The sequence below is a fragment of the Anomaloglossus baeobatrachus genome, chromosome 3 (genome assembly GCF_048569485.1).
Source record: "Anomaloglossus baeobatrachus isolate aAnoBae1 chromosome 3, aAnoBae1.hap1, whole genome shotgun sequence".
NCBI lineage: Eukaryota > Metazoa > Chordata > Amphibia > Anura > Aromobatidae > Anomaloglossus > Anomaloglossus baeobatrachus.
The window spans coordinates 150,835,299-150,854,146 of NC_134355.1; the positions used below are offsets into that span (position 1 = coordinate 150,835,299).

General features: G+C 46.1%; 1 protein-coding gene across 2 annotated transcripts in view; it reads right to left on the reverse strand.

The window, feature by feature from the left end:
• Positions 1–18,848, reverse strand: part of VIT (vitrin) — a 124,126-nt gene that overhangs the window by 29,674 nt on the left and 75,604 nt on the right. For both annotated transcript variants that reach the window (XM_075339527.1, XM_075339526.1), the window contains exons 17-19: positions 15,211–15,273; positions 9,421–9,483; positions 9,258–9,323 (exon numbers count right to left, since the gene is read on the reverse strand). In XM_075339527.1, the coding sequence (XP_075195642.1) occupies positions 9,258–9,323; positions 9,421–9,483; positions 15,211–15,273 (192 nt within the window). The remainder of the gene's footprint in view (positions 1–9,257; positions 9,324–9,420; positions 9,484–15,210; positions 15,274–18,848) is intronic.

Consider the following 18,848-nt stretch of genomic DNA (forward strand, 5'->3'; position numbering starts at 1 on the left):
TGCGGGGCCTGCGCTCTCCTGAGGATGGGAAGCAGATGAAGCTGTGGTCCCTGGAACACCCTGACGTGGACTTTGCCATTCTGAAAGACAGGGCAGTGAAAGCACTCCAACCTCCTGTGGACACAGACCCCGTCGCACCAGCATGGCCTGCCAGTTCCACGGCTGCAGGAGCGGAATCCTCCTCGCAGGCCCTGGTAACTGCAAAAGGACTCAACACGCCAGCAGAGACCATAAATACACTATCCTCCCAGGTGCAACAGCTCACTAAGGACGTCGCACAAATCCTGAAAGCAATGCAGTTGCCCTCAGACACCAAAGTCCCTCATCGGATCCTGCTAGCTGACAGCCCAGAGGACGTCCCTTGGATGCGGAGGAGAAGAGGTCCCCCAACCCGAGGCAGGAGCAGTGATCGCTATGACTCATCTGGACAACCCATCTGTCGTCGTTGCCAGGAGGCAGGACACTATGCAAGGGCCTGTCCTTTAAACGAGCCAAACCTGGGGCCGGGGGCCAGTCCTCAGGATTAAGAAGATCAGGCCCAGTTCGCTGCTGTGATCAGTACGTGGGTGGACGTCCTGTCCTGTCCATCGTCCTCGACGGGATCCCTACCCCGGCATTATTGGACACCGGCTCTCAGGTCACCACGATCCCGTATGTCCTTTATCGTAGGTTTTGGTCGGACGACGATCTCCGACCACCGGACCCCTCCCTCACCATCTATGCTGCCAACGGACAACCTATAGACCAGATTGGGGTCAAAGAGGTAACCATAAAGGTGGGAAGGCAGGAAATGAAGGGACAAGGACTGATTGTTGTGGACACTGATATTAGAGAAAGGAACCCGCAAATGATTTTAGGCACTAATGTCATAGAAAATTGCCTAGGGGAAGTGTTGTTGTTGCTTCACCAGATTGTTGAAGGTGCTGAGGGCGGGTCGAAAAGAGCCTTGCAAAAGGAGATCCGAATCATTCTGAGGAAGCAACAGGTAAAACAGACTGGCGGTGAGATTGGTAGTGTACGGGTGATGGATGCTAACCCCATTGTGATACCCCCACGGAGTGAAATGATGATGTGGTGTAGAGCAGCGGTAGGTCTCAGAGGACAAGATTACCAGGCTGTACTAGAGCCCACTCATTCAGACCACTGGCCCACGATTCTGACAGCCAGGGGGGTAGTTGATGTACACAAGGGACGAGTGCCTGTACGAGTGTTGAACTGTGGGGAGGAGGAAGCCAGACTACCAAGGTACGCTACCATAGCCAAACTGTTTACATGCTCAGATGACGCCATAACACCTGTAGGTCCCCTGACACAAGCTGACTCAAAAGAGGGCGAGACCTCCCAAAAGCAGTTAGAGGATTGGTGCCAGAAACTACACGTGGGGACTGACTCTACACCCGACTACCAGAAACATGGGGTTTACAGGGTCGTGCAGGAATACGAGCAGGTCTTTAGTAAGAACCCACTAGACTTTGGTAGGATCAAAGGGGTGCAACATCACATACCCACAGGCAGTCATCCTCCCATTAAGGAAAGACATAGGCCTATTCCACCAGCCCATTACCAGCGCACAAAGGACATGCTGAAGGACATGAAGGAGGCAGGAGTCATAAGGGACAGTTGCAGCCCCTGGGCAGCTCCCCTGGTCCTGGTAAGAAAGAAGGATGGCACGATGAGGATGTGTGTGGATTACAGACGGATAAATCAGATAACACACAAGGATGCCTACCCTTTGCCAAGGATAGAGGAATCCCTCGCTGCCTTGAAAGCCTCTAACTACTTTTCTACCCTAGATCTTACTAGTGGCTACTGGCAAGTATCTGTAGCAGAAGAAGATCGGGAGAAGACGGCCTTCACCACCCCAATGGGCCTCTGTGAGTTCAACAGCATGCCATTTGGACTCTGCAATGCCCCCGGGACCTTCCAGAGGCTCATGGAATGCTGCCTAGGGCACCTCAACTTTGAAACCGTCCTGCTCTACCTGGATGATGTCATCGTGTACTCCAAGACCTACGAGGACCACCTGAAACACCTGGCTGAAGTCTTTGAAGCGCTATCCCGATATGGAATGAAGCTGAAACCATCCAAGTGCCATCTACTGAAGCCAAAGGTCCAGTACCTAGGTCACGTGGTCAGTGCAGAAGGAGTAGCACCGGACCCAGAGAAGGTCACAGTCATCCAGGAATGGCCCACACCTACTACCGTCCGGGAGGTACGTCAGTTCCTTGGCTTGGTAGGCTACTACAGAAGGTTCATCAAGGGCTACACGAAAATGGCAGTGCCTTTGCAAGAGCTCCTGGTAGGCCACCCAAAGAAGAGAGGAAAGATCTCCGGCCCGCCATTTCACTGGGGAGAAGCAGAAGAACACTCCTTCAGACAAATGAAAGGGGCCTTGACGGGTGAAGAGATCCTAGCCTACCCTGACTACGGTCTGCCATTCGTACTGTACACAGATGCCAGTAATGTGGGACTGGGAGCAGTGCTTTCACAGGTGCAGGGAGGCAAAGAGCGTGTGATTGCTTACGCCAGCAGGAAGCTCAGGCCTACTGAAAGAAACCCGGAGAATTATAGCTCATTCAAGCTAGAGTTCCTGGCCATGGTATGGGCTATCACAGAGCGGTTCAAGCACTACCTGGCAGCCACCAAATTCACTGTCTTCACGGACAACAACCCCCTGACCCACTTGGATACTGCTAAATTGGGTGCCATGGAGCAGCGTTGGGTAGCCCGACTGGCGAATTATGACTTTACTGTCAAGTATCGAGCTGGCCGCAAGAACGGCAACGCAGATGCTCTGTCCAGGATGCCTCACCTAGCAGACGAGGGTGAAGATGTAGATGATCTTGAAGAAATTGAGCTGCCAGCGTTCCATCGCCATGGAGCAAAACAGTGTCGGCAGTCGCGTGCCAACCGCCAAGAGGTGACCCTGAACCCACTACCTCACTACAACTGGAAGGAGACCCAGGAAAATGATCCAGCGGTAGGCTTGGTAAAGAAACTGATCAGCCAGCCTGGGGCCAGCCTTGACAAAGGAGCCCCACCTGAGGCACAGTACCTATGGAAGGAGAGGGGTCGATTACTCATCTATCAAGACAAACTTTACAGGAGCATCATTGACCCGAGGACGCATGAGAAGGTGTGGCAAGTGATTGTACCACAGAAGGATACGAGGATGGTGCTGGAAGCCTATCACAATGGTGAAGGCCACTTTGGTTGGAAGAAACTGGAGGCCCTACTTAAAGTAAGATTCTACTGGGTGGGCATGAGATCTGCCCTAGAGAAGTGGTGTCGAAACTGCGGGCCCTGCAATCTTAGAAGAAAAGATCAGCACAGCCAGAGAGCACCACTCCAGCCAATCCAAACTAAACGGCCTCTGGAGATCGTGGCCCTGGACCATGTAAAGTTGGCACCCAGCAGACAAGGCTACAACTACGCTCTCACTATGGTTGACCACTACTCCAGATTCCTGGTGGTAGTACCAGTCAAGGACTTGACAGGTCAAACTGCAGCCAAAGCTTTCCAAACACACTTCTGTCGACCACATGGCTATCCAGATCAAGTGCTCACTGACCAAGGACCAGCCTTTGAAGCTGAAGTGTTTAAGGAGTTTTGTAACCTATACGGCTGCCAGAAGATCCGTACTACGCCTTACCATCCTCAGACCAATGGCATGTGTGAGAAGATGAACCACATCATTCTCGACCTTCTGAAGACGCTCCCACTAGAAGAACGAAGTCAGTGGCCGGAAAAACTGCCCGATCTAGTGGACATGTATAACAACATCCCTGTGAGTTCCACGAACTGCACACCGGCATACCTGATGAGGGCCAGACCAGGGAGATTGCCAGTAGATCTGGAAATGGGAGTTGAGACCCCTGAAGACCATCTACAAGGTGCTGATTGGGATTCCAACCGCCAAGCCCAATACAAGAAAGTACAAGAGTGTGTGGAGCGAAGCCTGACTCAGCAGCGTGAGAAACAAGAAAAGGCCTACAATCGAAAGGCACCTGCTGTTCCTTTGATGCCAGGAGATATAGTTCTCAAGAGAAAGAGAAGACATCATAAACTTGACAATCACTGGGAAGAAGAACCCTATACTGTGTTACCATCGACGCTTAGCAGTGAAAAGACATGCCTTATCAGCAAAGATGGAGGAAAAACAACAGCTGTCGTTTCTAGAGATCGCCTAAAGAAATGTCCTGAACAACTAAGAACGCCTGAAGAAATTCCCAACCCTTTGCCAGTTCAAGAACCAAAAGAAAAGATGATCCATACTGTACTTGGAGATTTTCCAGCAAGTTGGCCTCAATACAATGGAGCAGTAGTTATTCCGGTTATTACATTCCCTCAATCTGGAGAAGTAAGAGAACCAGAAGAACCTGTTCAGAACCTGGAAGAGCCAAATGTAGCTGAAGCAGAAGACCATGCATTGGTATCAATACCCAGTACACCCATTATTCACATTGAGACACATACATCGGGTGGGAGGACACAACCTCAGACAGATGACAGTATAGTACTGCGTAGGTCAACCCGCAGCAACTTTGGTCAGCTCCCATTACGCTATAGAGAAAGTACAGTTTAGTTCAAAGTGACGGTATGAAATGTAATGTTTAACCTGTTATAGTTAAGTAACGTTTAAGCGAAATGTGCCCACAAGGACTATTGTGAGACCTCCTTAAAATGTTAGACCACTGGTTATGAACTGGCTTTAACCACAAACTCTTGCATTGTAAAAAGTTACCTCCTTGGTATCAACCACAGAGTCTGCCTGTTGAGGGGCATGGCTCTGCACCAACAAGGGGGCACGCCTGTTTATGGGGCCTGCCCTCCAACACTCGGAAGCGGGTACGCCTGTTTATGGGGCCTACCTTACACCACTCTCCTCAGGAGAGGAAGATTGGAGGAAAGGTCTGGGGAATGTGATGGCCCAGGCCTGGTCACCAAAAGGACCGGCGACCTACCTCCTGGAGGTTTTTTGGGTGGGGTTCGGACATGTGGGTGGTTGGTAGTGGAATGGTACCTGGCATGTTTAAATGTAAATAATTGCCCCTGTGTGGGAAAAGTTTGTATTTACCTTTTTCTCTTGTCTTTGCAGCCCGAGGACGTGCTGATGTTAACTAAGGGGGAATGTGGCGCCCCTGACCTGGTCAGGCACCACAGAGTATTGCACCCATGCGGGAGCAATGCTTCCAGGTAATCTCCAAAGGCCAGGATGAGGTGCACACACAAACATATAGTGACCAGGCCTCCCACATTACCAGAGGGGACCCTTGGGTAGCCAGTAGGGGGTTAACTTTCAATTCCCAGCTGGGGGTGTGTTCAGGGGCTGGTTGCTAGGAAGCAGGGCAGAGAGAGGAAGAGGAGAGTCGAGAGGAAGAAGTTGAAGTGTGTGGAAGGGAGCAGAGGAGCTCTCGTGTCAGACAGGTCCTGAGGAGTGCAGTAGCTGAAAGCGGGGGAGAAAGGAGTACCGTGGGTCGGCCTGAAAATCATCCAGAGAGAAGGGTGGCTGAGTACGGAGATCCCGGTATCCGAGCACACAAGGGGAACTAGGTCCCCAGTACAGGCAGCAGATCATCCAGAGCTGCTTAACCTACAGGTGGGGGGGGGTACTTCATGCCCTCACCACGACTACACAGAGCTTGAGCCAAGCAGCAATCACCAGGCCCATAAGGGGACAGGGCCAGAAGCCATCCCACCAAGGCCACGCTGCCGGCAGACGAGCCAGAGAGAGGGGAGCAGGGTGGTAACAGCTTCCCTGGAGGGGTCCTACCATGCTTCAAGCAAAGGATCCTCCTAAAACAGAACGAGTGCAAGGAAGGCGAGTGGACAGCTACCCTCAGAACGGCCTCCTGGAATTCCTGGTTCAACCTGGTTATCACAGTGTCGCCCGGGCATCTCACCGTGACCTCCAAACAGTGAGTAAACACGTTGAAAGACTTCTTGGACTGTGTTTGAGTCATTCTGCGACCTGTGGTCCCACACACATACACCGGGGCCTGGGGCTTGCCTCACTCTCAGGGGGCTAATATACTGACTGCACCCACCATCAGCCCCAGGCATCCCTTAATCTGCAGTGGCGGTCCCCGCTGACCGCAATACTGAGAGTGGCGTCACGACAATCCTAAAAGAAGGTTCCCTACCTGTGACCAGACTGTTCCATCCACGTGGAGTCCCTGAAGGTACTGCACCGACACATACTAGCGGGGCTTCACATATACATAGAGGTCTATGAGGCTGCATTATACTGGAGGTCTATAGGGCTGCATTAAAATGGAGGTCGGGGGGGAGCTGTATAATACAAAATGAAGGGACACCTTATACATGGAATATAGGGGTGAATTATACATGGAGGAGTATGGGGCTGCATAATACCATCTGAAGTTTTATGGGGTTGTGTTATAATACATATAGGACTATGGGGGCTGCATTATAATATATGGAGGACTATGGAGGCTACCTTATACATGGACTATGGAAGTGCATTATAAAACATGGAGGACTATGTGGTGCAGTATAATATATGGAGAACTATGGGGTGAATTTTAATACATGGAGAACTATGGGAAATGCATTATAATTGAAGGGCTACTTTATACATGGAGGATTATGGGGGTGCATTATAATATATGGAGGGCTATGTATCTGCATTCTAATATATGAAGGGTTATGTGAGACCCTTTATACAATTATTTGGAAGGCTGTGTGGGGGCTGTTATAGTATTTTGAGAACTTTATACAGGGGGGACAAAGATACAAGTATGGGATGGAAATGTTTTGTGCTGAGGGAAAAAGGCTCTTTCCCTCAGCAGCCAACTTTCCCATGCTCTGCTATACATCTCTCAGCACCCAGCTTTCCCATGTTCTGATATACATCTCTCAGCACCCAGCTTTCCCATGTTCTGATATACATCTCTCAGCACCCAGCTTTCTCATGCTCTGATATGGGAAAGCTGGGCGCTGAGGACAAGATAAATATCAGAACATAGTAAAGCTGGGTGCTGATAGAGGGATTTCAGGGTGCTGTGGGTGAGAGCCAAGTGTCAGCGTCATTATCCTGTACCCCGAGTGTCAGTGTCATTATCCCTTACCCCATACCTCCCAACCGTCCCGGATACAGCGGGACTTTCACGCTTTACGTTGTTTGTCCCGTTGCCCACCGCCCACCCACCCACTCTCTCTCCGCCTCCCTGCTTTTCCCTCCTACCATCCCAGTAGACGTGGCATAACAGAGAGGAGCGCTGCCTGTGCTGCTGATGGTACAGTAAAATCTCCCCAGCGCTGATTTCCCACCCTCCCCCCCCCTCACCCCCGGCCGGAGCCTCTCTGTGCGGTCGGCCGGCCGCCTGTCTGTGCGGTCGGCCGGCCGCCTTTCTGTGCGGGCGCCCCCCGGCCGCCTGTCTGTGCGGGCGCCCCCCGGCCGCCTGTCTGTGCGGGCGCCCCCCTGCCGCCTGTCTGTGCGGGCGCCCCCCTGCCGCCTGTCTGTGAAGGCGACCGGCCACCTCACTGTGTGGGCTACCGGCCGCCTCACTGTGGCTCCCTGCATGTCCATGCTGGAGGCCCGCCGGCTGCCTGCGTGTCCATGCTGGAGGCCCGCCGGCTGCCTGCGTGTCCATGCTGGAGGCCCGCCGGCTGCCTGCGTGTCCATGCTGGAGGCCCGCCGGCTGCCTGCGTGTCCATGCTGAATGGGTGTGGATGGGGAGTGGATATGGGCGTGACTGTGAAATGGGTGTGGTTAGGGGGCGTGGCCTAAAAATTTGCTGGCTTCTTCAGTAATAATATTCTTGATATTTGTCCATAATTCCTCATTCTTTCTTTGATCTATGTCCAGTGCTAAAAATTGGTTGTGCAGACTTCAAGTATGTTGGTCAAATCGAAGTTAGAAACCCCTGTTGTCTAGTCCGTTTGCACAACTTGACACTAATCTGCTGTCAAATATTCATGATCAGTTCCGCAGTGAGCTCCTGGCCTTGTTTTTATGGTAATGATCAACGACCTCCATTTTAACAGACACATACTGTATGTAGTCAACCTGATTCTAAGATTCCCCATTCGCTGATGTCCATGTGTAGAGTTTCCGTTTGTGATATTGGATGAAGGTGTTGCAGTAATATAAAATTATGTTATTCTCATTAAAATGCTAGAATAACAAACTTTTGTTTTGGTATAGATTGGATTTCTGTATATAAATATCCTCTTTGGAGAGAAAGTGGACAAGAACTCTAGTGCTACCCATTTGGGGTAGCAATTCTAAAAGTCAATATGACCCTTGGCCTTATGACTTAGACCAAGACATATGTCAGTTTTTTTTAGTATGAATGCTTTTCATGTTTTTCACAGACAGAGCTTGTACTTATGGTAGTCTATGAGTAGGATTCAGCAAACTGCAGTCAGACTATGTAATATGTTTATCATGTCGATAAAGCCTAGAAATACCCTATTGAGCATTACATAGTTTCTATTCAAACCAATGGTGTAATACACAATGTAGAACAGGTCCACAAGAGCCAGAGACACTCCATGTAACCACTGTCCACTGTTGCACAGAGATGAGAATCCTAAGTAGAAGACCTCTATTAATTAATTAAGAACTCCATTATAGGGTGTAAGGGGTACTTTTCACGCTGCACCATCGCTACCGATATATCGTCGGGGTCACGTCGGTAGTGACGCACATCTGGTGCCGGTAGCAACATCGCAGCGTGTAACACTAATGAGCGACGATCAGCGATCGCAAAATCATTCCAAAACGGTGATCGTTGACACGTTGTTCATTTCCTTAATATCGCTGCTACCACCAGTACGATGTTGTTCGTCGTTCCTGCGGCATCACACATTGCTATGTGTGACACCACGGGAGCGACGAACATCTCCTTACCTGCGTCCACCGGCAATACGGAAGGAAGGAGGTTGGCGGGATGTTATGTTCCGCTTATCTTCACCCCTCCGCTTCTATTGGCCGGCCGCTTAGTAATGCCGCAGTGACGTCGCTATGACGCCGAACGCACCTCCCCCTTGAGGGAGGGATTGTTCACAGTGACGTCGCTGACCAGGTATGTACGTGTGACGCTGCCGTAGCGATAATGTTCGCTACAGCAGAGAGCACCAAATGTCGCACGAGCGACGGGGGCGGGAGCTATCGCGCTCAACATCGCTAGCAATCGCTAGTGATGTCACAGCGTGTAAAGTACCCCTAAGAGAGTAGGTTTTCTAAACTAGAAAACCTCTTTAAGTCAATATTTTGAAATGAAACAAACCTGGTTCTGAAAATCCTCTCCATGGGTCTGGATTCGCATCGACCTTAACCTCTGGTTTAACTTGAACTGAAAATGGGGAAAGATGAGAAAATGATTAATTGTGCTTACTCAGATAATGTTACTAATACTGTAATGCTAATAATAGTTCTAATATATGTATTACCCTTCGTTTCTGGCACCTCTTCAACAACTTTCCAGGTTGTTTCTGAATCACCATTTCTTGGATCTGTAATAAAGTAAAATCTGATTAAATCAATCTCAATCACTCAGATCTGTCTCTCTAAATATTGAATAAAAATGGATGGGGACTATTTTTAATTCCCACAGGTACTTAAAGTACTGTATTGCTCGCAACCTTTCCTATTTCCCATGTTCTGCTCATTATTATCTGTACTCAATGTATATTGTACTATTTACCTCCGGTGCTATATTAACTGAACTCTACCTGTACTACTTCATACAGTATGTTCTGCTCTCTGCTTGAACTCAATATATATTGTACTACTTACCTCCGGTACTACGGTATATGTGACAAGCTGTCCTATACCTGTCCTATATGCCATGTACTACTCTATCTGTGCTGTTTGTCCAGTTCTGTGCTCTACCTGTACTATACATTATGTATTGCTATTAGAGATTTGTGAACCTGAGGTTCGATGTTCAGTGTTCGTAGCAAACACAGACTTTACAAAGAAAACAGAGCTCAGATTCGGAGTTTGGATGTATAAACCACTCATGTGAGCATCGCTATGCTCTGGTAAGTTCAGTGCTCGGCCCAGTGTTAGCCGCTTGCAGTCTTTCATCGGCTCGCACTGGGGGTAACAACAGTGTTATCGGATGTAGTCTGCAGCAAAAAAAAAAGATTGGCAAAACGCTGCCCACCTGCCCCCAGAAGTGATGTGTTTATGGCTGGCTGCATATGGGTGGAGACCTGAACTGCCCAATTAGTGACTTCCACTGGAGTTCAGGTCAAGTCCGGGTCCCAAACTGAACTTTATCTGAAGTCCTGATGAAGCCACCGAACTTCAATGCGTCCTCTCATCTCTACTTGCCATCTACCTGTTCTGTACTGCTGATTGTCTGGATTAGATGTGTTTTCTAACAATACTGCCTTTCTCTCTTCCGCACATGTCCGGAATAAGTTTGTAAATGTACTCCATGTATTGTACAGCTATTTACCTTTACTACATTATACATCTGAGTATACTGTATATTCACAGGGATATTCCACTGCACAAACTATAGTGGTAAATGTTGAAGCTTTTATTAAGAGATAGAAATTAGATAATACTACAGATGCACAGTACTAGTCAAATGTTTGGACACTCCTGTTCATGTAATGTTTTTTGTTATTAATATTTGAATGTGCACATTGTAGATTCAGGCAGATGGAAACTAACCCACAAATGATACATATAGAAAAAATGTGTAAAGAAACATGTGAAAAACCCCAGAATATGTGATAAACCTATGATTTCTCAAAGAAACTACTTTTTACTCTGATTACAGCTTTAGACACCCATTCCCTCCAGCAGCTTTTTCAGGTAGTCACCTGGAATGGCTTTCCGAAGGACAGGTTTGTCTAGTCAAACGTTGAAATCACTACCCTTCAGAAAGTGTTGAAAATTCCTAGAGCCTTGAAGGTGTCCTCAAGTGCAGCCAGCAAAACCATAAGATGAAACTGGCCCTCATGAGGACTGCCTCAGGAAATGCAGAAGAATTATTTCTGCTACAATAACTGCAAATTGACATTACCTCATATAATAGCCCTCATAAATGTTTTTCACGCAAGTGTAGGAGGTGGTCAGGATATCCCTACTCCTACAAAGTGTTGTATTAAAGTGTATTGCATAATGTGTGTTTTAGACTACTTTAAATTGTAAACTATGCTGTACCATAAATGTATTATAGCTATATGCATAGGAATGGATAGAAGGTTTCTTAGGAAGAATAATATGCAGCTGCTGGCAAGGACAGAACTAAATACTTATAGTAACTAAGGGATCAGTGCCCCCTGTTCCAGATGTGTGTTGGACTGACCGACGCCTTCCCTCCTCTATACGGTGTGTGGTTTATCCCAGCAGAAAAGTGCGGGAAAGAGTCTGTGAGAAGGGACTGGACTGAGGAAAAGATAGTAGTGGTTGTGCCTCTGACATGGTTTAATCTTGTGGGACGCTGCCTGAGGAGAATCCGATAAGCACGGAGTGGGAAGATACACTGTGCCAACTGCGAAACTTCAGCAAGTTTGACTGTGAGAGAACCCAGACTTAAGCCAGGTCAAGACCCATAAGAAGGGAAGACATTGCCTGTAGGAACCCAGCTGCCAGGTACCAGAAGAAAAGAAAAGTTCCCTTTTGCTTCGCCTGGAGAAGTGAGCGCCAACGAACCATGCTGTCCCCGGAGAGACGGTTTCTCACAAAGGTACCGTGAATCTGCATTTGTGCACCTTGGTTAGGGTGTAGTGTAGGCCGCAGTCATTAGAGCGTGGTAACCGTGTGGCCAGTCAGATTGTAGCGTAGGGTAGCGAAGTGTATTTTTGATGCTCTGTATTGTTCACACTTTGTTTTGTGACAGTTGAGGGCTGTAGTTTGCCTCAGCTAAGACACTTACTTGTTTATTACTTCTGCAATTCCTCATACCCCCTTCCCGCTGCCTCGCAGCAGTTGAGTGTTCCCGCCTGTAAATAAATTTTGTTGATCTGTAGTCTTGTCTTGTGCCGTAATTTACTCTGCACTGCAGTGGTTCCTTGACCATCGCTTCAAAAGGACAAGGGGACACCCAGAGCACAGTGCAACACAGAGGTTACAACAGGGATGGAAAGGGAGAGGAGGACCATGATGATAGGGAGTGGGGGTCGTGGGAACTTCCTGACACTAAGGTATGTCTGAGCCCTGAGCTCCCCTAATTTCCTTATATGAGTCCTTCACCTCATCGCCGTAATGTGCCTACTCCCTAACTGTCCCTCCACTCACCCTGTATAGTGCTAAGGCCGGTGAGTGCACTAGACGTCACCACTACTGTAATAAAACACAAGGGAAGTTAGACAGACAGGGGGAATAGACAAAAGGATATGCACCAAATATTGCAGCCAAACACCAGGGCTGCAAGAGGCTAGAGATCAGCAATTTCACTGCTTCAGCCCAACACCAAGGCTGCAAGTGACACAGCTCCAAGAGGTTCCACAGACTTCCTCCTTCAACGTTGGTCAGTTCAAATTTGGATGCAATACTATAACTGGCATCAGGTGAGACAATGTAAAAGGAATGGGAGTGGTCTTACAAACCAGTTGCACTTGAGATGAACTAACAAGAAACCACCAAAGAAAGAGTCCTTAACCCTTGTAGCACCAAAATCAGCTTAATTTAAATATACTTAATATACAGAGTCTCACGGCAATGTGACATTCAGATTTCAAACCTGTCACAAGTCTCCACAGGACAGGAAACCCTAGTGACAATGATACACAGACATCAAGTAGCAGACACATCTAAACATCAACTGTCCAGAGGAGACAGCAAGAATCAGGACTTCATGGTTGAATTGCTGCAATGAAGCCACTACTGAGGACTAGTGATGAGCAAGCACTACTGTTCTGTTGTTGTGTCTCTCAGTAATCACACTCAGTGGAGATCTTCAGGCTATTTATTAGGTGGTATTGTCAGCCATAACATCTCTCTCTGCTGCCTGCACTCTGTCTGCAGTACCAGCGAGTTCCCACTTGCTTGTAAACACATACAAGAAGAGAGACCCCTAGAGGCCCCTAGGGGACATACAGCATATACATATTGCTACAACTACCATGCTCAAGTGCTTGATACTCGTAATGAGCAAATGGATGCTCAGACGGGCTTGTCTCATGTACTGAGTATAACAGAAGTCATTGGGGAATTTGATCTGAATTTTTCCAGAAGATCTTCCAGAAAACTGCTTGAGTTCCCCATTGACTTCAATTATACTCGGAACACAAGTCGAGCCTGCCCGAGCATCCAACTGCATCCACCTGACCATGGTAGTGCTCGCTCATCACTACTGAGGACCACAAATGAGCAGAAGAGAATTATTTGGGCCAACCAACCCAAGGACTGGACAGTAGGTCAATGAAAATCTGTGCTATAGTCTGATGAATCAAAATTTGAGATTTTTGGCATGTCAATGTCAAAAGTAGAAAATGTGAGAGAATGGTTTCTACATGTGGGGTGCCCACTATGAAGCATGGAAGAGAGGGGAAGGTATGATGATGTGGGTGTGCTTTTCTCATGACACTGTTGCTGATTTTTTGCAAATTAAATCATACTTATCTAGCATGACTACCACCTCATTTTGCAAAAATAAGCCATCCTACTTGTTTTTCACTAAGTGGGAATATCATTTGTGTTGCAACAGGAAAATGACCCCCAAAGATACCTCTAGGCTATATAAGGCTTATGTGACCAAAAGAGAGGGGAAGAATGCTTTATTAAATGACATCGCTTCCACCAGGGACAGAACAATTGCGGTCATAGGGATTGCATTCGGTCCTGGAGGTGCAGGGGGCCCGCCGATCCCAGAGTCTGCTTCAGCTGGATGTGCGCCCTTGGACACACATCTAGCTGAAATGTATAGCGACGCAGAGACCCGTCAGGTCACTGCACTGCGATACATGCTGCTGGCCAAACAGAAACCAACAGCTTTCATTGGCGTCCCCGTTATCATAACACGGACGTTGATGAAAGCTGCTGGCCACTGTGCGCCGGCTACACAGGAGGACGCCATACTATGAGGGAGCCAGGGAGGGTGAGTACAACGTTTTTGGGTTTTAAATGTGATGTTTTAATTAACTTTGTGGATGCTGGTATTTGCACTTTTTAGAGATATATATATACCAAGATGTGGCCTATGATGGGGGAATATATATACCAGGATTGGGGACATATACATCAGGATGGGGCCTATGATGGAGGACATATATACTAGAATGGGAACGTATATACCAAAATGGAGGACATATTAATGAGGATAGGGGACATATATACCAGGATGGGAACATATATACCAGGTTGGGGACATACTTGCCAGGATAGGGGACATACTTACCAGGATGAGGGCATATATACTAGGATGTTGGATATATTTACCAGGAAAGAGCCCAGGATTGGTTACATTAGAACAGGGTGGGAGACATTGCTGGGGAGTGAAGGCAATTTTTATGTCTTTATAGGATTTAGAATGCTTAATGTATATATACATATACAGAAATCTGAGAAACATGTGGGGGATTTGGGGGGACAAGTCCAAAGTTTGCATAGGGGCCCATCAAACTCTAGTTACGACACAGGCCTCCATAATCTCCTAGCCGCAACCCAACTGGGATGGTTTTGGATGAGTTGGACAGGACAGTGAAGGCAAAATAGTCATCAAGTGCTCAGTCATGAAGAACACCTTCAAGATTCTTGGAAGCCATTGCAGGTAACTACCAAATGAGGCTGCTTGAGAGATTGCCAAGGGTGTGTAAAGCTGTCGTCAGAGTAAAATAGGGGTATTTTGAAGACTCTGAGGTTTAAAACATATTCTGGTTTGTTTCACACATGTTTCTTTACTCCTTGATATCATATGTGTTCATTTGTGGTTTTGTTGCCTTTATTCTGAATCATCTACAATGTGCAAATTCCAAGGTTCCAGTAAGAATAATGAAAGCCATTGCATGAACAGGTGTGTCCAAACATTTGACTTGTACTATATACCAACAATGCAAGGAAAAAGGAGATGTGACAAAATGTAAGTAGTTGAGCATTTCACCTTTGTGCAGTTTGTCTATACATGGTGAGCAGTGTTGGTTCTGAGCCAACTAATCAATTATTATGACAGTTAAGCCCCCTAACGTGAATGGTCAGATAGGTTTGCTAATACATGTGTCTATTAAAATATAATCTGGAAAATATGCATTTGAAACAGTGTGATAAAGTAAAATACTTACTACTCTGCGAGAAGCCGGAGACCCACCTGTCAAATTCTGACATGCTAGATCTGGGATTGGAAACTGAAAAGAAATGAAAATGCGTTATGACTGTGATCAGGTGTCAATGTGACACAGCAATTGTTAAAAAAATATGCCATATTGTCACTTTCTTGTCTACAGCTCAGATAAACAGAAAAGACTTCAAGATGTTAAAGTCATGTATGCATTCATGAAATGCCAATTATCTGTTGGATACTCATCATAGGTAATTGGTTATTCCCCCAGTATAGGGGATAATTTACTGATCGCTGGGGTCTAACAACTGGGACTCATAACGATCATGAGTATAGAACAATGGAACCCAGGAAATGGAAACTGAGGGTTTTTCACCGCAGTCCCATAGACAATGAATGTATCTGATGTTCAGTATGTTCACTTGAGCTCTATTCAAGATGGAGCTGTGCATAGTCATCGTTCTTGGGTTCCAGAGCCCCATTCTCAGGGTCACTAGGGGTCCAAGTGATCTATAAGTTATTGCCTGTCCTATAAATGGTGGACAACTTGCTATTTTATGAATAATATTTTTAGGATTTTTTATAACAATAGGTATCTACAGCATAATGATCCAAATAATCAATCCCAAGAAATGAGATGTATGTTTACCTGTTCCACTACAAACGTGATCATTTGTCACCATTAGAAATGAGCGAACCTGAACAGTAACGTAAGCAGACTGAGACAGTGAAGTGTGATCTGGGCATGCATGCCCAGACTTTTGCCACTCACAGAAAGGCAACCCTGCCCCCACACCAGTGATGTGTCCTGCTCAGTTTGTCAGATTCCAGTCTCCAGACTGGAAGGATCAATGCCAGAATATCAACATAGGAATATAGGAGCCTCAGAGAGATCAACTTACAGGAGCAGGGTAGGTAGCAGAAAAATATTGGGAAAGTGTAAGTTAGGAATAGTTAGGACAAATGAAAGAGGGAAACATTAGTAGTGGAACACCTCAACTTTAACTATTGTATTTCCCAATCACTGGTTGTTTATTAGCCATTTTCTATAGGTAGACTGTGCTTCAGATGCGTTCTGATTAACCTGTAGTAGAGCATTCAATGTGCATAACCTTCCATTGGTTTCGGTGGCCCATCTTAGTAACAATGATCTTTAAGGCAATCCCAAAACTTTTGCTCTTTCGTATGGTGATAGGCAGCCTTTTTACACTGCAAAATTATAAGAAACAAGTGTCCTTAGGAATTCTCATTCCCAATAATCGTGCAGTATAAATAAACCTTTGTGGAAGGTGAGTTTACAGCTCCTTTCACAGAGTGCTGGTGCTGTTTGGTGGCCATTGTTGTGGTGGTTTTACTTCGGTGTGGCAGTGTGGCCTGGAGTCATGGGGACTTTGCCTTGCAGTATGGGTGTTGTGAGGCACCAGGTCACCTACCCTGCTGGTGCATTATCGCCGCTGCGGCGATTGGCGCATGGCACCACACTTTTGAGGCATAGATTAGGGACCCACTCAGAGGTTCGCCGTGATGTGGCAATGGGCTTCATACAGTCTGATCAGAATGTTAAACCAAGAACCTCATGTTCAGGTATTTCATTTTTGCCTAGCAGCTTTAGAGCAAAGTATGATTTTAGGATGTGTGATTCATGTCTTTTTCTTCCAGGTGTGCTAAATACACCTTTATTTTTGTGGATTGACCATATTAACTGTGCTTTGCTAATAGAGCATATTTTCAAGTGAACAGTGTACTATTTATTTGAGAAAGTCACTAATGATGGCCTGAGTAAAACCAGATGCAAAAAATATAACTTTAGAAGTAATTAAATATCAGATTGAGGATCAAAAAAATGAATTTTAAATTCATGCAAATCATGTTTAATGTGGCCCTTGTAGATGGTACTCCGTAAACTAACCATCAATGATGCAGCTGTATCATTGCCTAAGTCAATGTGGCTGAGGTATAAATTGAAAAAGAAAAGCTTCATTGAAAAGTGCATAAGATAGCGATTTAAGTAACCGTTGAAGGAAACATCTTTTTCCTTGTGTTTATGTTTAGAACAACTTAAAAACATACAGCTGCATGAACATTTTCCTGTTTTCACCCACTTGAGATAAAATATTCAGGACCACATACTAGGAAAAAAAAGGAAAAATAAAAAGGCACAGAAACAAATATACTGCAGTGAGGACTGAGTGCTTACACTATGTAGTGAGGATATTTAAAAGGGTTATTCATTTTAGAAGCAAGGATCTCCTGAAGATACCCAAAAAAGATGAGATGGCTATCAGTCTAAAGATGCTTTGCCCCATAGTACCGGTGGTGGCCATCTCGCCCGGCTCTACCATACACTGGAGCAAGCCAGTGTTGTCTGTGAGAGTGCTGTCGCTAGTCTGGTGGCAGCTTACCTCCACAAGTATAAAAGGATCTGTAGTTCAAAATCAGACATGCTGGCTCAATTTCTTCCCCATCAATAAATTGTCTGGGGCTGCAATGTACATTAGCATGTTTGGTGAATCCATTCATATCGGCATGTTCATCCGACATTAGTGTAATGTGTATGTGGGCCTTAAAAATGAGAGTTTCGTCATGCAGATAAACGTTCTAGTGACAAGTTGTAGTCTATGTGGAAAGTGGTCGGTTTCTCTGCAACGCCACCACAGAAAAAATAAAATATTACAGTCTACCCTTGTAGAGAAAAGGAAGAAGCCATAGTCTCGGATAATGGGGGTGGAGGCTGGCATGACAGTGGTTTATTTAATTTAATCGTATGAACGTATATCTTACCATCATATAAAAATAAACACCAGACAATAGACAGTGATTGAAAAATATCAAAAGGATAAAAAAATCAAATTTGAATATCAAGATTTTCTATATATGCAATAGCGTTATCATTTACAATATAGAAATCCTTCTTATCACCATGGTAGGATCTCAGGGGGCACTCCTCAACAATGTGCTGGATAGTTTGACGATCTGCTCCACAGTCACAGGTTGGAGAGTCATATTTTCCCCACTTATACATAAAATCTGCACAGACGGCAAAGTTTGTTCTGATACGATTTAGAGTAACCCATGTTTTCCTTGGTAGATTGAAGCCTGGTGGAGGGTTTTGTAAATTAGGGAACACTTGGGGATCACCGTCTACTACATTGACCCAAAGTTCTCGCCATTTCTCCTCTAAATCGAAGTCTTGTTCATGCAAGGTGATTGCAGTTCGGATGGGTGGGTGTCTTGATTTCAATCGTTGTATTGTAACATCTCTGATATTTTGGTGTATTGGAAGTTTTTCATTATTCCCTACTTTAGTGTATTCTTTAAGTAGGAGCTTTTGTCTTCTTAGATTTGCGGGTGCGATATGACTCAGCACAGGTAACCAGTGAACAGGTGTAGGTCTAATAGCACCAGATATTATACGCAAAGAGTTGTTCAGCTGAGTGTCAATTAAGTTTACATGACAGCTATTTAACCATGCTGAAGCACAGTATTCTGCAGCAGAGTACACCAGGGTAAGAGTAGATGTTCTCAAAACAGATGTTGCCGAGCCCCAGGAGGATCCACAAAGTTTCTGAATAATATTATTGCGTGCTTTCAGTTTCTGTGCCAATTTATCCAGATGGGATTTAAAAGTTAGACTTCTATCAA